This window comes from Peromyscus leucopus, chromosome 4 (assembly GCF_004664715.2).
Source record: "Peromyscus leucopus breed LL Stock chromosome 4, UCI_PerLeu_2.1, whole genome shotgun sequence".
NCBI classification, from domain to species: Eukaryota; Metazoa; Chordata; class Mammalia; order Rodentia; family Cricetidae; genus Peromyscus; species Peromyscus leucopus.
In genome coordinates this window covers 2,662,076-2,686,436 of record NC_051066.1, presented here as the reverse complement: position 1 = coordinate 2,686,436, position 24,361 = coordinate 2,662,076, and the positions used below count along the sequence as shown (strand labels likewise).

The window sequence follows — 24,361 nt, the reverse complement described above, 5'->3', positions numbered from 1 at the left end:
ATACTGGGTGGCAGGATACAAGATTAACTAAATAAATCAGTAGCCTTACTATATACAAATGATAAATGGGCTGAGAAAGAAATCAGGGAAACATCACCCTTTACAATAGCCACAAATATTATAAAATACCTTGGGGTAACTCTAACTAAGAAAGTGAAAGACCTGTTTGATAAGAACTTTAAGTCTCTGAAGAAAGAAATTGAAGAAGATATCAGAAAATGGAAAGATCTCCTATGGTCATGGATAGGTAGAATTAACATAGTAAAAATGGCAGTCTTACCAAAAGCAATCTACAGATTCAATGTAATCCCCATAAAAATCCAAACACAATTCTTCACAGACTTGGAAAGAACAATACTCCATTTGGAAAAAACACCCAGGATAGCTAAAAGAATCCTGTCAATAAAGCAACCTCTGGAGGCATCACCGTTCATGACCTCAAGCTCTACTATAGAGATATAGTAATAAAAACAGCTTGGTACTGTCATAAAAACTGACATGTGGACTAATGGAATCGAATTGAAGACTCTGACATTAATCCACACACCTATGAACATACAATTTTTGACAAAGAAGCCAAAACTGTACCATGAAAAAAGGAAGCATCTTCAACAAATGGTGCTGGCATAACTGGATGTCAACATGTAGAAGATTGCAAATAGATCCATATCTCTCATCATGCACAAAACTCAAGTCCAAGGGGATAAAGATCTCAACATAAATCCAGTTACACTGGACTTGATCAAGGAGAAAATAGGAAGTAGTCTGGAATGTATTGACACAGGAGACCACTTCCTAAATATAACACCAATAGCACAGACACTGAGAGGAACAATTAATAAATGGGATCACCTGAAATTGAGAAGCTTTTGTAGAGCAAAGGACATGGTCAGTAAGACAAAATGACATCCTACAGAATGGGAAATGATCTTCACCAACCCCACATCTGACAGAGGGCTGATCTCCAAATTATATAAAGAACTCAAAAAGCTAGACTTAAAAATACTGAACAATCCAATTAAAAATGGGCTACAGAGCTTAACAGAGAATTCTCAACAGAAGAATCTCAAATGGCTGAAAGATATTTAAGGAATTGCTCAACATCCTTAGTCACCAGGGAAATGCAAATCAAAATGACTCTGAGATACTATCTTACATCTGTTAGAATGGCTATGATAAAAAACACTGAAGACAGCTTATGCTGGAGAGGATGTGGAGCAAGGGGAACATTCCTCCACTGTTGGTGGGAATGCAAACTGGTACAACCACTCTGGAAATCAGTATGGCAACTTCTCAGAAAATTAGGAATATGTTTTCCTCAAGACCCAGCTATACCACTCTTGGGCATATATCCAGGGAATGCTCAATCTTACCACAAGGACACATGCTCAACTATGTTCATATCAGCATTATTCATAATAGCAAGAATATGGAAACAACCTAGATGCCCCTCAACTGAAGAATGGATAAAGAAAATGTGGCACATAGACACAATGGAGTACTACTCAGCAGTAAAAACAATGATATGAAATTTGCAGGCAAATGGATGGAACTAGAAAATAACATCTTGAGTGAGGTGACTCAGACTCAGAAGGACCAACATAGTACGTATTCACTCATAAGTGGATACTAGATATGAGGGAAGGGATGGCCAGACTGCAACCCACAACTCTAGAGAAGCTAGCAAACAGGGAAAGGAGGGACACATGGATGACCCTGCGAAGGAGTAGTAGATGAGATCTTCATGAGTGGACTGTGGGGGGGCGTGGTGGCAGAGGGCAAGTCGTGCGGGATGAGAACATAAGGAAACATCTTTATGTGGGAGGGTCAAGCTGGATCAGGAACAGTGTGGGAGGGCAGGGACGAAGATACCATTATAGATGAGGTCATCATGGGAATAGGAAGAGACAGTGTTCTGGGGAGGATCTCAGGAATCCACAAAGATGACCCCACCTTGGAGTGCTGGCAGTGGTCCAGAGGTTGCCTGGACTGGTCTACTCTGGTTACAGGTCTAGTGAATAACCTAGTTGTCATCATAGAGCCTTTGTCCAGTGACTGATTGAAGCAGATGCAGAGATCCACAGCCAGGCACTAGGCTGAGCTCCGGGAGTCAAATTGATGAGAGAATGGAGGGATTCTGCAGGCATGGGACATAGAGATCATGATAGGAAGACGTGCAGAAATGACCGGCCATACTAGTGGAAGTCCATGAATTGTGGACTGGTGGCTGTGGAGCCCCCATGGGACTGGACCTAGGCCCTCTGGATATGGAAGACAGTTGTTTGGTTGGAACTGTTTGGGAGGCACCCAGGCAGTGGGATCTGTCCCTGGTGCACTGGCAGGCTTCTGGGAATCCGGTGCCTGTGTTGTGATGCCTTGTGCAGCCTTGGTGCAGTGGGAAGGGGCTTGGACCTGCCTAGGCTCAGTGTGCTGGACTCTGCTGACTCCCCATGGGAGATCTTGATTTGGGGGATGTGGGGATGCGGGTTGGCTTGGGAGACAGGGATGGCTGGTGGGAGGAGGGAGGAGGAGAGATATCTGGGTGTTATGTAGAGTGAGTAGAAAATTTCTTAATAAAGAAAAATGAAAAAGAAAAAAAAAACCTCTGAACCTCTAACATTACCCCTGAAACCAGTTTATCCTGTATCATGACGTCTATGAATGAAGCATACCTGTCTGTACTTTTAACAGGAAACTTACTAATGAGCTATGAAGGTGTTTGTAGAGATGGGTTTGGGAGAGAGGGTTGTTAATTAGTAAATCTATTAGTACTGGTCACCAAACACCACCAGATATAAAAAGAATAAGTAAATGAGCAGGAGAGAGACAGCTTTCCATCTTCACAAAAACAAACCTTAAAGCCCCTTCTTTTTATCTAAATCACCAGGAGATATTGAGAGCTGTCACTGCAAAGTGAGTTGATCCCTCACTTTGAGTCTGGTAGCAAGGCAAACTGTGTTTAGACTTGTTATAGCTCTAAGAGAATGAGGCCTGTGATTTTACACAGACAACTGAGAAGGCACCTGAAGCCTTGGTTGCTGCTGTTGAATTGACAAAGCCTGGTCGTCAAAATGCATCAGAGATCTGAGGATAAATTTTACCTGAGTTAGTGATGGAAAATGACAGACTTACTTGCTGGCTACCTAGACAGCCACCCCAGGGTCCACCATGGTCATTGAGGGCAGAAGTCTCAGGGCAAGAACATCAGTCTTCAGCTACCAGGCATAGGCTTGCCAGACCTCAGAAGATCCAACAGTTGTGGGATAGAAACTTGTGGGGAGGACCAGCCTACCTTGACTAAGCAAAAGTGAGGCAATGTATTCCCCAGAGTCCTGTTGTCCATGGCCTGAGGAAGACCATGGCAGCAGTCAAGGTGAAAGGCAGTAGTTGAGGTAAAAGGCAGTTTTTTTCTCAGTGGCTGGTACTGCCACTCTAGAGCAAGTTTCAGTTGGAGGTTCTTCTGTGCCCATCCATCTTCTTGGCAGGAAATAAAGGTGCTGCCAGGAGCTAGCATGTCTCTCTATCACAAAAGGTTTTTTTTTTTAGGTTTATTTATTTATTATGTATACAGTGTTCTGTCTGCATGTGTGGCTGCAGGCCAGAAGAGGGCACCAGATCTCATTACAGATGGTTGTGAGCCACCATGTGGTTGCTGGGAATTGAGCTCAGGACCTTTGGAAGAGCAGCCAGTGCTCTTAACCTCTGAGCCATCTCTCCAGCCCCACAAAAGGTATATATATATATATATAATTTTACAGTACCATTCAGTTCTTCATATCAGCCATGGGTTCCCCTATTCTCCCCCCTCCCATGCCCTCCCCTTACCCTCAGCCTACCCTCCATTCCCACCTCCTCCAGGACAAGTCCTCCCCTGAGGACTGCAATCAACCTGGTAGACTCAGTCCAGGGAGGTCCAGTCCCTTCCTCCCAGACTGAGCCAAGTGGCCCTGCATAAGTTCCAGGTTTCAAACAGCCAACTCATGCAATGAGCACAGGACTTGGTCCCACTGCCTAGTTGCCTCCCAAACTAATCAAGCCAATCAACTGTCTCACCTATTCAGAGGGCCTGATCCATCTGGGGGCCCCTCAGCCTTTGGTTCATAGTTCATGTGTTTCCATTCATTTGGCTATTTTTTTTCAATAATTGAGTAAAACTGAAATTTATTATATGCCACAGTCGTCCTAGGGGCCTCAATGCTATATATATATAGCCTCCATGGTTCTATGGGTTGTGCTCTGATTGTTCTTTATTTTATATCTAGAATCCACCTATGAGTGAGTACCTACCATGACTGTCTTTCTGGGTTTGGGTTACCTCACTCAGGATGATTTTTTCTAGTTCCATCCATTTGCCTGCAAATTTCATGCTCTCATTGTTTTTCTCTGCTGAGTAGTACTCCATTGTGTATATGTACCACATTTTTTTCATCCATTCTTCCGTTGATGGGCATCTAGGTTGTTTCCAGGTTCTGGCTATTACAAATAGTGGTGCTATGAACATAGCTGAGCATGTATCTTTATGGTATGAATCAGCATTCCTTGGGTATATGCCCAAGAGTGGGATGGCTGGGTCTTGAGGTAGTTCGATTCCTAATTTTCTGAGAAACTGCCATACTGATTTCCACAGTGGTTGTACAAGTTTACATTCCCACCAACAGTGGAGGAGTGTTCCCTTTGTCCCACATCCTCTCCAACATTGGTTGTCATTGGTATTTTTGATCGTAGCCATTCTAACAGGTGTAAGGTGGTATCTCAGAGTCGTTTTGATTTGCATTTCTCTGATGATTAAGGATGTTGAGCATTTCTTTAAATGTCTTTCAGCCATTTGTAGTTCTTGTTTTGTGAATTCTCTGTTTAGCTCTTTAGCCCATTTTTTAATTGGACTGTTCAGTACTTTGATGTCTAGTTTCTTGAGTTCTTTATATATTGTGGAGATCAATCCTCTGTCAGATGTGGGATTGGTGAAGATCTTTTCACAATCTGTTGGCTGTCTTTTTGTCTTATTGACTGTGTCTTTTGCCCTGCAAAAGCTTCTCAGTTTCGAGAGGTCCCATTTATTAATTGTTGTGCTCAAAGTCTGTGCTGTCGGTGTTTTATTTAGGAAATGGTCTCCGGTGACAATGCGTTCAAGAGTGCTTCCTATTTTCTTTTCTATTAAGTTTAGTGTAACTGGATTTATGTTTAGGTCTTTGATCCACTTGGACTTGAGTTTTGTGCATGGTGACAGATATGGATCTATTTGTAATCTTTTACATATTGACATCCAGTTATGCCAGCACCATTTGTTGAAGATACTTTCTTTGTTCCATTGTATAGTTTTGGCTCCTTTGTCAAAAACCAGGTGTTCATATGTGCATGGATTAATGTCAGGGTCTTCAATTCGATTCCATTGGTCCATATGTCGGTTTTTATACCAGTACCAAGCTGTTTTTATTACTATAGCTCTATAGTAGAGTTTGAGGTCAGGGATGGTGATGCCTCAAAGGGTTGCTTTATCGTATAGTATTCTTTTATCTATCCTGGGTCTTTTGTTTTTCCATATGAAGTTGAGTATTGTTCTTTCCAGGTATGTGAAGAATTGTGTTGGGATTTTGATGGGGATTGCATTGAATCTGTAGATTGCTTTTGGTAAGATTGCCATTTTTACTATGTTAATCCTACCTATCCATGAGCATGGGAGATCCTTCCATTTTCTGATATCTTCTTCAATTTCTTTCTTTAGAGATTTAAAGTTCTTATCAAAAAGTTCTTTCACTTGTTTAGTTAGTGTTATCCCAAGGTATTTTATATTATTTGTGGCTATTGTAAAGGGTGATGTTTCTCTGACTTCTTTCTCAGCCCTTTTATCATTTGTGTATAGGAGGGCTACTGATTTTTTAAATTGATCTTGTATCCTGCCACTTTACTGAAGGAGTTTATCAGCTGTAGGAGTTCCCTGGTAGAGTTTTTGGGATCACCTATGTATACTATCATATCATCTGCAAATAGTGAAAGTTTGACTTCTTCCTTGCCAATTTGTATCCCTTTGATCTCCTTTTGTCGTCTTATTGCTCTAGCTAGAACTTCTAGTACTATATTGAATAAATATGGGGAGAGTGGACAGCCTTGTCTTGTTCCTGAATTTAGTTTTATCGCTTTGAGTTTCTCTCCATTTAATTTGATGTTTGCTGTTGGCTTGCTATAAATTGCTTTTATTATGTTTAGAAATGTTCCTTGTATTCCTAATCTTTCTAAGACCTTTATCATGAAGGGGTGTTGGATTTTGTCAAAGGCTTTTCAGCATCTAAGGAGATGATCATGTGGGTTTTTTTCTTTCAGTTTGTTTATATGGTGTATTACATTGACTGATTTTCGTATGTTGAACCATCCTTGCATCCCTGGGATGAATCCTACTTGGTCGTGATGGATGATTGTTTTGATGTATTCTTGGATTCGGTTTGCCAATATTTTGTTGAGTATTTTTGCATCAATGTTCATGAGGGAGATTGGTCTGTAGTTCTCTTTCTTTGTTGCATCTTTGTGTGGTTTGGGTATCAGGGTAATTGTAGCCTCATAAAAAGAGTTTGGTAGTGTTCCTTCTGTTTCTATTGTGTGGAACACTTTGAAGAGGATTGGTATTAGTTCTTCTTTGAAAGTCTGGTAGAATTCTGCACTGAAACCATCTGGTCCTGGGCTTTTTTTGGTTGGGAGACTTTTGATGACTGTTTCTATTTCTTAAGGGTTATTGGTCTATTTAAATGGTTTATCTGGTCTTGATTTAATTTTGGTATGTGGTATTTATACAGAAAATTGTCCATTTCTTCCTAGTTTTCCATTTTTGTGGAGTACAGGTTTTTGAAGTATGATCTGATGATTCTCTGGATTTCCTCGTTGTCTGTTGTTATGTCTCCCTTTTCTGTTCTGATTTTGTGAATTTGGGTGCTCTCTCTTTGCCTTTTGGTTAATTTGGCTAGAGGTTTGTCTATCTTGTTGATTTTTTCCAAGAACCAACTCTTTGTTTCATTGATTTTTTTGTATTGTTCTCTTGTTTTCTATTTCGTTGATTTCAGCCCTCAATTTAATTATTTCCTGGCGTCTATTTCTCCTGGGTGAGTTTGTTTCTTTTTGTTCTAGAGCTTTCAGTTGTGCTGTTAATTCATTGGTATGGGATTGCTCTATCTTCTTTATGTGTGCATTTAGAGCTATGAATTTTCCTCTTAGCACTGCTTTCATAGTGTCCCATAAGTTTGGGTATGTTGTACTTTCATTTTCATTGAATTCTAGGAACTCTTTAATTTCTGTCTTTATTTCTTCCTTGACCCATTGATGTTTCAGGTGGGCATTATTCAGTTTCCATGAGTTTGTGGGTTTTCTATAATTTTTGTTGTTATTGAGGTCTAACTTTAAGGCATGGTGGTCTGATAAGATACAGGAGGTTATTCCAATTTTTTTGTATCTGTTGAGATTTGTTTTGTGTCCAAGCATGTGGTCAATTTTTGAGAAGGTTCCATGGGGTGCTGAGAAGAAGGTATATTCTTTTGTGTTAGGATGGAATATTCTGTAGATAACTATTAGGTCCATTTGAGTCATAACATCTGTTAGGTCCTTTATTTCTTTGTTAAGTTTCAGTCTGGTAGATCTATCTTTTGGTGAGAGTGGTGTGTTAAAATCTCCCACTACTAATGTGTGGGGTTTGATGTGCGTTTTAAACTTTAGTAGTGTTTCTTTTATGAATGTGGGTGCTTTTGTATTTGGAGCATAAATGTTTAGAATCGAGACTTCATCTTGGTGGATTTTTCCCGTGATATATATGTAATGTCCATCCTGGTCTCTTTTGATTGATTTTAGTTTGAAGTCTATTTTATTAGATATTAGGATAGCTACACCAGCTTGTTTCTTAGGTCCATTTACTTGGAAAGCCTTTTCCCAGCCCTTTACTCAGAGGTAGCGTCTGTCTTTGGAGTTAAGGTGTGTTTCTTGTATGCAGCAAATGGATGGGTCCTGTTTTCTTATCCATTCTGTTAGCCTGTGTCTTTTTATAGGTGAGTTGAGACCATTGATATTGATGGATATTAATGACCAGTGATTGTTAATTCCTGTTATTTTTTGTGGTTGTGTTGTGTTGTCCTTTTGTGGTGTACGTTGGTGTGGGATTATCTATTGCTTGATTTTTCATGGATGTGTTTAGCTTCTTTGGGTTGAATTTTCCCTTCTAGTGCTTTCTGTAGGGCTGGGTTTGTGGACAGGTATTGATTAAATCTGGTTTTATCCTGGAATATTTTGTTTACTCTGCCTATGGTGATTGAGAGTTTTGCTGGGTATAATAGTCTGGATTGGCATCCGTGGTCTCTTAGTGTCTGCATGAGGTTTGTCCATGATCTTCTCGCTTTCATAGTCTCTATTGAGTAGTCTGGTGTTATTCTGATGGGTTTACCTTTATATGTTACTTGGTCTTTTTCCTTTGCGGCTCTTAATATTTTTTCTTTGTTCTGTGTGTTTAGTGTTTTGATTATTATGTGGCGAGGGGACTTTTTTTTTTGGATCCAGCCTATTCGGTGTTCTGTAAGCTTCTTGTATCTTCATAGGTATTTCTTTCTTTAGGTTAGGAAAGTTTTCTTCTATGATTTTGTTGAATATATTTTCTGTGCCTTTGAGTTGGTATTCTTCTCCTTCTTCTATCCCTATTATTCTTAGGTTTGGTCTTTTCATGGTGTCCCAAATTTCCTGGACGTTTTGTGTTACGATTTTTTTGTCTTTAGTATTTTCTTTGACTGACGAATCTATTTTCTCTATCGTGTCTTCAGTGTCAGAGATTCTCTGTTCCATCTCTTGCAATCGGTTGGTTATGCTTGTTTCTGTAGTTCCTGTTCGTTTAGTCAGGATTTCTATTTCCAGCATTCCCTCAGCATGTGTTTTCTTTATTGTCTCAAATTCATTTTTCAGATCTTGGAATGTTTCTTTCATCTGTTTAATTGCTTCTTCTTGGCTTGATTTGATTTCTTCCCATTTTTTGTTCATTTTTTCTTCCATTTCTTTAAGGGAGTTTTTTATTTCCTCTTTAATGGAGTTTTTCATTTCCTCTTTAAGGGAAGTTTTTATTTCCTCTTTAAGGGAGTTTTTCATTTCCTCTTTAAGGAAAGTTTTTATTTCCTCTTTGAGGGAATGTTTTATTTCTTCCTTAAGGGCCTCTATCATCTTCTTAAAGTCATTTTTAGGGTTGATTTCTTCTGTTTCTTCTGTCATGGTATGTTTAGGTCTTGCAGGTGTAGAATCACTAAGTTCTGATGTTGCCATATAGGTCTTTATGTTGTTGCCTGTATTTTTGCACTGGCGTCTACTCATCTCTTCCTCTGTGCGGTGCAGGTGGTGTCTGTGTCTGAGAGTGCCTCTCTTGTTCTAATTTTTAGTCTTGGTTTAGTAGGGGTTCTTGGTTAAATTGGTGCTATTGGGCTATTTCTTCAGGGGCAGCTGATTTCAGTCGGTGAATTATATACTTATGATTCTGGTGATCTGGTTTGGTGTCTGGGTAGCGCCTTCTTCTGTGTTCCCAGGTCACGTTTTGTTCATTTGTCAACTCCTCAGCTGATCTTGTTTCTTCAGACTTTAAACTGTAGGCATCTGAATCCTCTCCCAGATGGTTTTCAGCTGAGCAGGGTAGTCTCACCAACACCTCCAAGTTGTTGGGTTTCACAGGATCAGCAGCTGGGCCCTGGGTTGTCTTCAGACAGAGTGTTCAGACTTGTTCTGGTTCCGACCCACAGAGATAGCTTCTTCCCCAGGTGTTGGGGTTAGGGGTGTCTGTGTTCCAAGCTGTGTCTGCTTGTCTCCATCCCTGGGCCTGTCTACCTCTGCGGTCCGCCACCGGGACTGTATGTCCCTGTCCGCTGCCGCTGGGTCTGTCTCCCTCTGTGGGCCGCCACCGGGCCTGTATGTCTCTGCGGGCTGCCACTGGGCCTGTATGTCCCTGTCGGCCGATGCTGCCGGGCCCGTCTACCTCTGCGGGCAACCTCCGTGGGCCTACCTGCGTCTGCTTGTCTCAACCGCCGTGCCTGACTACCTCTGTGGGCTGCCGCTGGGCATGAATGTCTCTGTTGGCTGCTGCTGGGACTGAATGTCCCTGTCGGTTGCAGCCGCCGGGCACGTCTACCTCTGTGGGCTGCCGCTGGGCCCATCTACCTCTGTGGGCCGCCGCCACAGGCCAACCTGCATCTGCTTGTCTCCACCTCTGGGCCTGTCTACCTCTGTGGGCCGCTGGGCCTGTATGTCTCTGCCGGCTGCCGCCGGGCCTGAATGTGTCTGTCGGCTGCCGCCAGGCCCATCTACCTCTGCAGACCTCCTCCGCAGGCCTACCTGCGTCTGCTTGTCTCCGCTGCTGGGCCCGTCTATCTCTATGGGCCGCCACTGGGCCTGAATGTCTCTGCTGGCTGCCGCCGGGACTGAATGTCCCTGTTGATGCCGCCGCCAGGCCGTCTACCACTGCAGGCTACCTCCGCAGGCCTACCTGTGTCTGCTTGTCTCCACCACCGGGCCCGTCTCCACAAAAGGTTTTTTTTTTTTTTATTTTTATTTTTCAAGTAACTCACAATTTATTTTCAAATCATATTGTTGAATTCAAATGATTCAAAATCAATGTGATGCTGTAAGATGTTCCCATTTTTCAAACAACTCAAATAAACATACAACTCACATTTTAAGTAATATAAGCAAAATAAAAAATATCTTTAACAATGCCTTATATTTTGCTTAAGTACACTACTACAAAAGGTTTTTTTTGATTAAACATTTTAAATGCTATATTCTGCAGATCTCTGAACATTTGAGGACTGTGTCTATTAGGTATGAATGACTGACTATCAGCTTATGTTCCCTAACAGTCTCCAATATGTTAGCAGCTTTCATATGACTAGGACTTACTGTTTCCTGAGAAGGCAAAGGAGAGTGATGGGGGAAAGATCCCAGGGCCAAATGGGAACAGGAGAAAAGGGGCTTGTGATTTGGGGTGTGGCCCAACTCTGAGTAAAGAACCTTCTTGGGGGAACAGAAACTCCATCAAAAATATATATCTTGTTTATCAGATACCTCATTTATCAAACATATGACATCATTTATTTAAATTTTCTAGAAGCTTGGAGTTAAAAATTTGGCAGAGACATAGGTGTGAATCACTAAGTTAGCTTTTGTTAGTATGAATAGATCTTTATAAATTTAAATTCCTATTGTCATATAGAGTGTACTATAAACCAGTGTTGAATCAAATATAGATTTACATCTCTATCATCATATAAAAAGTTCATATCAATCCAAAATATTTGAGACTTGTTGCTTCCTTACTCTAGAAGGAGATAAAATGAACACGGGGGTCATCGGGACTAAATGCATTTTTTAACCTTAATAAACCTTAGTAAAGGATGGCTGCCAGCTACATGGCTGTATACATCATGATGAGGTCATCAGCCAAGATGGAGGAAAGCCATGTGGTTGATGCTCAAAGCATGTTTGTTTGTTTTTTATAGGTAAATCCAAGTCACACGCATATACATATACAGATATGTTAAACAAGGGTTGAGTAAATAAGAAAAAAGGGAGAAGAGAAAAAGTGGAGAATTCTTTCTTGATTCTTCAACTGTCTGGCCCCAAGAAATACTGAGGCCAGTCTCACATCCAGGCGTATGGTCAGAGGTGGGTAGCCCCACCAGAAACCTGAGTACTGGTATTGAATGGAAGGCAAAGCCACTGGTGAATGAGAAAGCAGATTTGTTACAGGAGGGAGGGAGCAGATCCACCTCGGGTGGAGCAGGCGGGTGAGGTCCTGGCATGAAGTGGGTGCCTTTGACAGGCCCTGTCAGGGTGTGCTACTAAACAAACATGCCACATGCAGCAGAGTTAGTGCAAGAGGTTTGAGGGAGGAAGAGAAAAAAGTGAAAGCCCACATCAGAGCGGGGACTTGGAAGGAGCAGGCCCTGATCACTCACAGTAGTCATAAATGTCCTGAAAAATATAGCATGGTTGCCATGGATGAGAGGAGAAAAAGGAGTCACTACAGCCTGTAGTCATGGGAATCCCCAGGACTAAGGGGAGGACTGAACAAGGACTAAGATGTTCAGAGGGTCATCTCTACACTCCATGGGGGTCGGGCTTAGCCTGGCTAAGCCAGAGGAGTCTTGGCACCTATTACCAGGTTTTTCATAGAGGCCAGGAGGCAAGGACAATAACTGAGCTCTAAGAGGAATCTCATTCATAGGAAAAGGTCAGGAATGGTGTCATAAAAGCCACAAGGGCCTAAAAGAGCTATGAGATTGTGGGCAGACCCAGTTAAAACTTACGCAATTACCACTGGTTGATGGGGTGGCGAGTAATTGGTGAGCTGAAAGGGGAGCCTGTTGCAGGTAGACTGAATCCAATCCAGGGTCCCAGCATGCTTTAGACTAAGGAACTGCTAGGAGGAACTGCTGAGTTTTCACAGCACCAATGCTGTATTTTAAAAATGATGCAGGATGGCCTTGGTGGTTTTGAGCCAAGGTGCCCCATGGAGGGTGAGGGAGACATGCCATGCAGACACAGTGGGTGGGAGTCAAGGGAGCACTGATGAAAGTCACTCACATTGTGGGATAGCACTCATGTGGAGAGCTTTACTATTAAAGGGGGAAGGGAGAGGGAAAGAGAGAGGAGCAGAGAGAAAGATAGGGAAAGAGAAGGAAAGATAGAAAGAAGGGAAGAGAGAGAGGTTGGAGGTGTGTGCAACCTCATGGCAAGAGAGAGGGAGAGAGAGAGAAGTGGGAGTTTTTTTTCTTAAAGGGGACTTTACATAGGATGACATAGTTAGGATGCTGGGCAGACTAGAAGAGGGTCTGAATGCTAACACAATCTATCTCTGGGTGTCTTTATTACCCGTTTCTGTTCATTAAGCATATATTTTAGAGTTTGATTAGATCTTTCTATAACTGCTGTAGGGTTGTGTGGTTCACCTGTAATATGCTTTATGTTGTAGTATGCAAAAATCTGTTTCATTTTGCTAGAGACATATGCTGGACCATTGTCATGCTTAATTTGCACAGGTATCCCCATGATGGCCATAACTTCTAACAAACGTGTGACTACAGAATCAGTCTTTTCAGAACTCAAAGCAGTTTCCCATTGAAATCCTGAACATGTATCAATGGTGTGGTGTGCATATTTTAATTTCCCCAACTGCAAAATTAAATATGTCCATTTACCAAAGTTCATTTCTCTGAGTACCCTGTGGGTTACTTCCTGCAGGTAGTGGAGTTTGGTTATACAAGAAACAAGTGGGAGATTTTCTTTTAATTTCCTTGGCGTGTTGACAAGTGATGGAAAAATCCTTTTTCAAACCCTTGCTATTGACATGGTGTTTTTTTTTTATGAAATTCTGAGGCTTCCAGCATATTTCCTACCAATAGTTGATCAATTTCATCATTACCTTGTGCTGGACAGCCTGGTAGACCTTTATGAGATCTAATATGTGTTATATATAAGGGGTGATTTCTATTTCTGATCTTTTCTTGTAAATGAATAAATAACAAAATCAAGTCTGTATCATATGGAATAAATTCAGCAGTTTCAGTATATAAAACAACTCTGCATAGTGAGAGTCAGTAAGTATATTAAGATATTTTGGAAAAATCTAATAATACCCTGAGAATAGCATATAATTCTGACTTTTGAACAGAATTATAAGGGCTTTGAGCCACTTTATTCAAATTTCCTGAGTTATAATCTGCCTTTTCTGATTTGTTTGCATGAGTATAGAATGTAGGGCCTCCAGAAATTTGTGTTCTCTGTACAATGTGAGGAAGGACCCAGTTAGTTCTCTTTATAAGCAGAATTCTATGGCTTTGGGTACATTTGTTGTTAAGATCTTCTAAAAAATTACTTCAAGCTCTTTGCCAATGTTCATTTTTCTGGCCATAAAGAGGAAATTTCAGCATTAGTAAAAGGTACTACAATTTCTGCTGGGTCTGTTCCTACTAATTGATGAAATCTTAATTTTCCTTTTAGAATCAACTCAGAAACCTTTTCTACATAGGTCTTTAATTTTTCACTCTGTCTGGTAAAAAATATCCATTCTAAGATATAATTTTCTCTCTGTATTAAAATTCTTGTAGGGGGATGCTTAGAAGGTAAATAACAAGAATGTAATAAAACTATGGATCCAAACATGTGCATCTTCTCATTCCCTATCTACCAGAGCCAATTCTTTCTTAGCTTTAGTTGATAATTTTCTTGAACTATTTAAGTCCTTATCACCTTGTAAAGTTTGAAATAAATTACTCAGTTCTTGAGGTGTTATTCCAATTGTGGGTCATAATCATTTAATGTCTACCAACTAAGTTAATTATCCCCTCATGTAATTGTTCTATTTTCAAACCATCCATTGTGTAACCACAGAGAACTAACTCCTTCCATTGTAATACTATTTCCCCCTGTTTTTTAACATGACAATCTCTCTCTCTCTCTCTCTCTCTCTCTCTCTCTCTCTCTCTCTCTCTTTCTCTCTCTCTCTCTCTCTCTTTCTCTCTCTCTCTCCATTAAAACTAATTCTCCACTTTAAGAATTCCCAACTGACTCACCATACTTATGATGATGGTAAAGTGTGAGGCTTACTACTGCTGTGTAGCACATCTGAACAGAGAACACAGGTGGTGCACAGTATGGCTGAGGACAGCTGTGCCTGATTGCATGTCAGCAGCCTGAGGAGGGGGTCCAGGGAAAGCCCAAAACCTATGGGGGGAAAGGAGCCAAAGAGTCAGCCATCTGCATGGGGGAATGTGTGAAAGAGGCATGTGTGACCAGCAGGAAGTGAAAGCACAGAGATGCCTGAAGGCAGAGCTGGCTGGTGGTGAGGGGCTGACTCAGGTGGCGTTTGGAGCCCAAGCACCTGTGGCTTTTGCTGTAGAGAGGCTGCAACAGAAACATTCTAGACTTGCTCAGAGGGCTTGGGAAAGAAAGGAAAAGCCAGCTGGTGGTGTGGTGATTATACCAGACACAGTTCCCATGTGTAGCTTTGGCATGTGCAAGTGGCTTTTTTTGTTTGTGTGAATTCATGCCCCAAAAGTTGGATGACAGATGAAACATAAATCTAATTAGTCTTATCAATAAAAACCAGGAGTCAGATATTGGGATAAGATCTGAACGATCAGAGAAGCAGGAGAGCAGCCACAGTCACTTCCTTTCTCTTCCATTCTTCCAGTTCAAAAGGGCCAAGATCCCGCCTCTTGTCCTGCCTTATCACTTCCTGTTCCTCTCTGCACAGACCTCCAGACCTCTATGGTTAACTAGTGCCTAGTTTTGTCCTCTAACTTCAAGCAAGCTTTGTTTGTTAAAACACAAACAAAATATACAACATTCACCCAAAATTCCTCTGCAACATTGGGGCATCTATCTTCAGCCTACAGGCCTAGAATGTCTGGCACACTCTTCTATGAAGCAGAAATTTTGAAGGACTGTCCTGCCTTGTTTTGGCAAAGTTCAGCAGTCACTTTCTTGAGGATCCTGCATGTATAGCCTATATATCATATTGTCAGCAGTCAAGGCAAAGCAGTTTCTTGCCTAAGTGGCTAGCCTTGCCACATTGAAAGCAAATTCCATATGGAGTTTCTTTGATGACCATCATCTTTTTATGAAGTAAACTGGTGCTGCCAGGAGATGTTTCATTGTCATGAAAAGCCATATGTTAACAAAACATTTAAAATTACATATTCTGTAGGTCTTTAAAGTGTTTGAAGATCATCAATATTTCCAAAATATACCTGTTTAACCTTGAAAACATATCTAATATGACTACAAGTTTGATTATTATAGATTAACTACTAAGCTCATTTCTTAATTATACATTGCATATTTAAACATGCTGCATAAACACAATACTCCAAACAAGAGTAGAGACATATATACAGTATGAGAATAATAATTTTAATTTATATTAATATACCAAAATCCATGCCAATGCAAAATATCAAGATTAGTAGTTTTCTTTTTATCCTATATTCCTATATTCCCCTAAATGATAACAAACATCCATAGCCCACCAAATAACAAAAGACCACCCATCATATCTCTTGGGAATGGGGGACTCATGTTCTCCAGACTGCTTCCTGTTGTCTGTCAGTGAAGGCATCTTTAGGTGTATTTGAGAAATTTGAGATAATGGCCAAGTCCTGGGAAGACCAGAGGTAGCCTTTGTTCATATATATCATTTGTCAACATTTAGGAGGTCTCCCTTGATCAAACTTGATCCATATTAACCTGGAAGGAATCCACAGCCTCTTTTTTCCTGTGGAAATACCAGCAAAACCTCTTCTCTAAACCATCTTTAAATTCCAGTTGACAAATAAATTTTTAACTCCCATTTTAATGTTAAGGCATTCCTAAAGTATATAGGCTCTTTTATTTCATCAGTCCCTCTTTCAATCCCATGTGTCTTAGCAGTTGTCTTTTGTTTATCAGCAAAAACTTAAAAAAAATCACACAATAAATAACATACAAGGTCCAGAATTCTTATGTATTTCCCATCTTATGTGACTTTTTTCTTTATATTACTTTTACTCTCTCTTTTATTATTTTTAAACTACTTATTTCTTTCTATGACCTTTTATACCCATACTCTTTCTTTCTTAAGCCTACACACATCGTAGAGTTTTTTCCCATCTGGACCACGTTGGTTGCATACCGTTTAGCCTTTAACTGCTAAGCTACAGCGGGTCCCCTGTACTGCTCTCACAGCTGGCTGCACCCACTTCTCAGTCAGTGGAAGCCAAGCCTAAAGCTCACAGCCTGGTTGGAGGTGTGTTTGACCCAGACTACATTCGATCCCCCAGCTATGGAATGCCAGTGCCTTGCACTGTGGCAGGCATTTTTTTTTACTTAGATTTTTGTTTCTATTTAGCATGAAAAAGGTTGTTTAAGTGCTCTGCTGTAAGGTAGGGTTTCTTAAAGGAGCCATATCTCCCCCTCCCACTTTCTTGGGCTCTGCCTAGGTGGATATTCAAGTCCTACATTGGACACCAATATTTTTTTGTTCTTTTCTCTTTGGATAGCCCACCACCCAGTTCCCAAAGAAATCACATGGAGTTTTATTATTACTTATGAATGCCTGGTGACCTTAGTTTCTAGCCAGCTTTTCTTAACTAAAATTATTCCATCTACCTCTAGCCTCCGGGCTTTTATGTTTCTTTACCTTTTATTCTGTGGCTTGTTGTGTGGCTGAGTGAATGGCTCCCCAAGGTCCTCCTTCTTCTCTTGCTTCTAGATCTTCTCCCTTTTCTCCTTCCATTTATTCTCTTTGCACACCAGCCCTGCCTAACCTTTCTCCTGCCTTGCTATTGGCCATTCAGTTCTTTATTAGACAAGTCATGTATTTTAGACAGGCAAAGTAACACAGCTTCACAGAGTTAAACAAATGCAACAAAAAGAATGCAACAGATCTTTGCATCATCAAATAAATGTTCCCCAGCATAAACAATTTAACATATCTTCAACTAATATTCCACAACACTATTCTTCTGATTTTGTCCCAACTACACTTTCTCTTACTTTCTAAAGTTTATTCAAGTTATGATTTCATTAACTAATTGTCTCTGGCCATTAAGACGCAATTATCTCTTAATCATTGGATCAGCAAGTGGAAGACTTAGCCTTAAATATGAGTCTTTGTGGGGACATTTCATACCCAAACAAATGCAAGAACAGAAAAGTTTAGGGATTCAACAAATATATTTCAGTACAGGACACAAATTCCATTAAAACAAGACATACATAATTTTTTTTTTTTTTGCTTTATTGTTACAGGTCTCTCTTCAATGATTACCATCCCTCAACAGATGATTGTTATGGCCTGTAATTGCTTCCCCAAATTTATTATGTCATGAGTCCCATGAGGAGCTATTGATAGTTGATGGCTTCTGGGGGAGGGTGAGTAACTTTTCTTTAAGGGTGTGGCTTCTGCTGTTCCACTAAGCTCCAGTGGATGTTGCCAACCCTGGAAGTTTGTGGACAACATAAACTTGACCTGGGTTATAAAAATAATAAAAGCAGAGTTCGATCGGTAGCAGGAGCAGAGAGCGGACCCCAGAGAGACCTGAGAGCCCCACCACTGCCGGCCTAGTCACCATCACACACTGGGAGGAGCTGCAACCATGAGAAGTGAGATGGAGACCCAGCAGCCGCCCGCTGCCCACCCGCATCCCCGCCCTCAGCGCTGCTGACACCAAGCCCGGCTCTGCAGGGAGTGGCGGCCCGGGCGGCCTCACATCGGTGGCACCTGCTGGCGGGGACAAGAAGGTCATCACAACAAAGGCTTTGGGAACAGTAAAATGGTTCAATGTAAGGAACAAATACAGTTTCAACGGCAGGAATGACATCAAGGAAGACGTATTTGTACACCAGACTGCCACAAAGAAGAATAACCCCAGGAAGTTCCTTCGTGGTGTGGGAGATGGAGAGACTGTGGAGTCTGATGTTGTTGAAGGAGAAAAGGGTGCGGAGGCAGCAAATGCTACAGGACCTGGTGGAGTTGCAGTTCAAGGCAGCAAATACGCAGCAGACGGTTGCTGTGGGATGTTCTGTATGGCAAATGTGTTGCTCTGATTGGTTAATAAATAAAACACTGATTGGCCCATGGCTAGGCAGGAAGTATAGGCGGGACTAACAGAGAGGAGAAAGGAGAGAACAGGAAGGCTGAGTCATGAGTCACTGCAGCATGTGAAGATGCCGGTAAGCCACGAGCCGTGTGGCAAGGTATAGATTTATGGAAATGGATTAATTTAAGATAAAAGAACAGTTAGCAAGAAGCCTGCCATGGCCACACAGTTTGTAAGCAATATAATAAGTCTCTGTGTTTACTTGGTTGGGTCTGAGCGGCTGTGGGACTGGCGGGTGACAAAGATTTGTCCTGACTGTGGGCCAGGCAGGAGAACTCTAGCTACAGACTGTAACCATTATAGATGCTATCCATGTCGTAGGGGTCCTCCACAAAATTACCAGCAAAATTTCCAGAATAGTGAGAGTGGGGAAAAGAGCAAGGGATCAGAAAGCACTCCTGAAGGCCAAGCCCAACAACGCTGGCCCTATCGCAGGCGAAGGTTCCCACCTTACTACTTGAAACCCTATGGGCGTTGACCACAGTATTCCAACCCTCCTGTGCAAGGAGAAGTGATGGAGGGTGCTGACAACCAGGGTGCAGGAGAGCAACGTAGACCAGTGAGACAGACTATGTATCAGGTTACAAACCACGATTCTGCAGGTTCCCTCCTTGCCAAAGACAACCTAGAGAGGATGGCAATGAAGAGGACAAGGAAAATCAAGGAGATGAGACCCAAGGTCAGCAGCCACCTCAACGTCGGTACTGCCGCAACTTCGATTACCTACACAGACACCCAGAGAACCCTAAACCACAAAATGGCAAAGAGACAAAAGCAGCCAATCCTCCAGCTGAGAATTCGTCTGCTCCCGAGGCTGAGCAGGGTGGGGTTGAGTAAATGCCTGCTTACCATCTCTACCATCATCCGGTTTGGTCATCCAACAAGAAGAAATGATATGAAATTCCAGCAATAAGAAATCAACAAAGATTGGAGCTGAAGACCTTAAGTGCTTGCTTTTTGCCCATTGACTAGATACACTAGAACTATCTGCATTATTTATGCAGCATGGGTTTTTTTTGTGATATATATTTTTTATTTTACAATATCATTCAGTTCTACATATCAGCCATGGGTTCCCCTATTTTCCCCCCTCCCATGCCCTCCCCTTACCCCCAGCCCACCCTCCATTCCCATCTCCTCCAGGACAAGTCCTCCCCCGAGGACTGTGATCAACTTGGTAGACTCAGTCCAGGGAGATCCAGTCCCTTCCTCCCAGACTAAGCCAAGTGTCCCTGCATAAGTTCCAGGTTTCAGACAGCCAACTCATGCAATGAGCACAGGACTTGGTCCCACTGCCTAGTTGCCTCCCAAACTGATCAAGCCAATCAACTGTCTCACCTATTCAGAGGGCCTGATCCAGCTGGGAGCCCCTCAGCCTTTTTGGTTCATAGTTCATGTGTTTCCATTCATTTGGCTATTTTTTTCAATAATTGAGTAAAACTGAAATTTATTATATGCCACAGTCGTCCTAGGGACCTCCATGCTATATATATAGCCTCTAGCAGCATGGGTTTTTTATTATTTTTACCTAAAGATGTCTCTTTCTGGTAATGACAAATGTGTGTGTGTGTGTGTGTGTGTGTGTGTGTGTGTGTGTGTGTTTTAAAAAGGTCTGGTTTTTCTCAATACACCTTTAATGGTTTTTAAATTGTTTCATATCTGGTCAAATTGAGATTTTTAAGAACTTCATTTTTAATTTGTAATAAAAGTTTACAACTTGATTTTTTTAAAAAAAAGTCAACAAATGGCAAGCACCTGTTAATAAAGGTCTTAAATAATAAAAAAAAAAAAATAAAAGCAGAGGACAGAAATTTGGAAGGGATGGGAGTGAATCTGGGAGAGTTAGGGCAGAGGAGCCAGGGCAAGGGGCAAGGACACTAATGTAATCAAAATATATTGTGTGGATTATGAAATTCTCAAAGAATGAATAAAAACATTTTGTTTGAATAAAAATACCACACATTGTTGAACTTATATTTCCATGTTTCTGTTGTTATGAACTGGGGATATCAGGATTGATTTGGAATGAATTTTGTAGGGGACTGAGTGGAGAGTTGTACTGGTGGCAGTCTTCTAGACATGTGAAAACTGCATCCATGTAACACCAACCCCACTGATTTTGGAACCAGGCGTTTCTTCATGTTCTGAATGATGGTGAGATATGAGCTCCTTACCCTTCCATTCAGAATGATGATATAAGTGTACTTGTATCCCTTTGCAGTGTCGTGGGATTCTGAACTTGGTTACCACACTCAGCCACCTCTTAGTTTGCTTCACCCAAGATAAATAAGATGCTAAAAGTTTTGTGACCCTCAAAGTTACTACAGGCTTCCTTGTTACTATCAGCTTTATTCCTCAAAAGCTGAACAAACTCTCTTTTACTTCTTCAACAAGTAGTTGTTTCCCCAAGGAGGCAATGGAAAAGCAGTAATTATACCATGGCTTTAATTTAGACTCATGATGGCAGTGTTATCCCCTGGGTTCCTCTCTATCTTTTGTAAAAGTAGAATTCATGCCAAATTCTCAAGAGCTGCAGGCATATGTCTATTGGTATATCTAACTTTGTTTTGTTCTGAGCTGATGAGGATTCTGACTGCCACCATGGAACCTTTTGTCCCTTAGAGATCATACTTATTACACTGTCTCGCAGGCCTCCTAGAGAGAAATGGAGGGATTTTCGCATGCCTTGAAGTTGAAGGTATCTGTGTTTATCATCTAAGGGAGCCATGCCAAAGCAGGGGGAGAATTTGCCCTCAGTGATTGAGTGTTTGAGTGTGTGTATTGTGTCCTACTCTCTCTAGGCTCTTCTTCAGCACACCATATTTCTAGTAGTTACTTATCATGAATAGAGTATCTATCTAAAGTTTGAGAGGAGAGGATAGCACAGTAGCCCCATGTAGAACAATTTATCTCAAACTCATATAGTGCCTAATTCAGGAGAAGAAGGGGGATGCACAGTTTCTTTGTGTGTCTTTAAACTCCATCAAGTCATGCTAGGTTTCTTCCAAATTTTATTCCAAATTTCTGTAACTGTATGCATCTCCACTGACAAACTCAGGTATATGCAGTGAATATATTGTATCTCAACTGTGGCAAGAGCCTCCTGTTCAGCTCCTTCTGATACCTGGTTTTGCTGTAACCCCATTTCTGCTGACTAAATAGTATAATACTAAAAGCATTCAGGTACTTCTTTACTCAAAACTTCCCTTGCATGTACTAATACTTTGAGTGGAGAATTGAAACTTTCTATTATAGCATAAACAGCCTTATGTATCTCTGTTCTTCAATAATAATCCATAGACTTTACCAGACTTACCATGGTCTTGAATTTCCTCTATTCCCCCAATGCCCAAGCCCTGCCCTCTCCAAACATTCAACTATCATGATTTCATTCACAGAACATGTAAGAATAGCCTTCCCCACCAACTGCAGCCTCCTGTGTTTAGCTGTCTATCAAAATCATGCAAATTTATAGACCCTTAATTCTACTTCAGGGAATTGTCATACATGCTTATGTAAAAAGGCATTGAATAATGATTTTTGTTGTAATCCTGGAAATTGCAAAAATAATGAAACTCGATATCCAAAATATTGTTAATTGTGAAAAACTGATTTTTACAGATGTAATGATTGGTGATAAAACTGAATGAATAATTAATCCTGGGGGAAAATCACACTAGAATATTTATAGAGTGGCCTGGAAAATGTAGAGATTTTTAAAGATCATTTTGATAAAGATGGCAGAATTGGAGTAGTAACAAAAACTCTAATTTCCCTTCCCCTATGAGTCAATAGTTCAAATTGAGCTTTCAAACATGAAGATATTTAGATTGATTTTATTTATGAAATGTGGATCTATGTTTTGATAGACAGATTAGTATGTTCTATTTACTATTATTTTGTGGATGTTCACATGAAAAGTTCTGTTTTCAACTGGTAAAGAGGGGAAAAATAATAAATGAAATGATAGAAATGCAACAAAGAATATCATTTAAGAGTCATTAGCAAAATAAATCTGGATTAAGACCAGTGAAAATGGAGGTTATTGGAATACATTAGACAGGGAAAAAGTGATTTCTTGGCAGATTGCAGATGTGGCTAGTGCAATTAAATATTTACTGTTATCCTACAAAACCTGAAAAAGCAAAATGAGGTTTTGATTGAGAGAACACACAAGAAAACTTGAAGGAGACAGAGACTTTTTATACATATTCCATGAGGACTTCTTTAGAAAGAGAGTCAGACCACTGGAGATGTTAGAATCGGGAAGGTGTGAAGGGTATGTAGAAGACATGTCATATGATATTTCAAGTCATTGATATAGATCTGTGCCTTTAGGTCTCTAAATTATATATTACAGCTTTACAGCTGCCTTTTGGTTCTTTCAATTTCAATACAGCCCCAGATGCAAAACATTAGCCAATATGCCTCTAAAGCTGTGAAGAGGGTCAAGAAGCTAGCAAACTATTATAAATTATTGACTAGCTTTGCTATGAATTAATGGCTGATCTGACCTTTCACTTCATTCCCTATCTCAGAATTCTATTTGGGATTCTGAGACTTCTCAAAGCTGATCGTTTCTTATCTGATAATTGTTATGATATTTTCAAGTTCCTCAAAACATGTTGAACTGGTTTCTAAGTCTCCAACTTCCCATTAGTGTTCAAAAGTTTGAGAATTTCAGATAAAGTGAATACACTAATTAAAAACATTGCTTTCACTGTGCCCTAATCATAATATTTCCTGTTCTCACATTTCCATGTCTTTTTCATTTTCAGTAGAAGATGAGGAGCACAAAGAATCAGAGTAGTGCATCTGAGTTCATCCTCCTGGGGCTCCCCATCCGGCCAGAGGACCAAGGCATGTACTCTGCCCTGTTCCTGGCCTTGTACCTGATAACAGTACTGGGGAACCTGCTCATCATCCTGCTCATCAGGCTGGACTCTCACCTCCACACCCCCATGTACTTCTTCCTCAGCCACTTGGCCTTCACAGATATCTCTTTCTCATCAGTCACATCTCCAAAGATGCTCATGAATATGCTGACACACAGTCAGTCCATCTCATATGCTGGGTGCATTTCCCAAGTGTATTTTTTCCTATTTTTTGCAGATCTTGACAGCTTTCTTCTGACCTCTATGGCCTATGACAGGTATGTGGCCATCTGCCACCCTCTCCACTACACCAGAATCATGAGTCAGAGTGTCTGTATCTTACTAGTCATCGCATCCTGGTTCTTATCATTTGCTGGTGCCCTTGTTCACACTGTCCTCCTAGCTCATCTCTCTTTCTTTAGAGGTAACACTCTCCACCACTTCTTCTGTGATCTCTCTGCTTTAATTAAGTTGTCTAGCTCAGACACCTCCATCAATGAGCTGGTCATCCTCATTGTGGGATCACTAGTCATCACTGTGCCGTTCATATGCATCCTGGTCTCTTACGGCCGCATTGGAGCCACCATCCTGAGAACTCCCTCCATCAAAGGAATCTGCAAAGCCTTATCCACATGTGGCTCTCACCTCTCTGTGGTTTCTCTCTATTATGGAGCCATTATCGGGCTATATTTTGTCCCCTCATCTAACAACACTAATGACAAAGATGTCATTGTGGCTGTGTTGTACACTATGGTCACACCCATGCTGAATCCCTTTATCTACAGTCTGAGGAATAGGGATATGAAAGGAGCTTTGAAGAATATGCTTGCAAGAGCAACTTTTTCCATGTGA

At 41.0% G+C, this 24,361-nt stretch overlaps 1 protein-coding gene and 1 pseudogene across 1 annotated transcript; both read left to right on the top strand.

The window, feature by feature from the left end:
• The first annotated feature begins 18,131 nt into the window (after window positions 1-18,131).
• Window positions 18,132-19,640, top strand: LOC114686046 (annotated as a pseudogene).
• Window positions 19,641-23,419: 3,779 nt separating this feature from the next.
• On the top strand, window positions 23,420-24,361 carry LOC114686041 (olfactory receptor 50-like). Its single transcript, XM_028860689.1, has one exon. The coding sequence runs from the start codon at window positions 23,420-23,422 to the stop codon at window positions 24,359-24,361; it is 942 nt and encodes a 313-aa protein (XP_028716522.1).

What these genes read in the sequence shown, in the direction of transcription:
- LOC114686041 (XM_028860689.1), top strand. Translation starts at nt 23,420, where the DNA reads ATGAGGAGCACAAAGAATCAGAGTAGTGCATCTGAGTTCATCCTCCTG.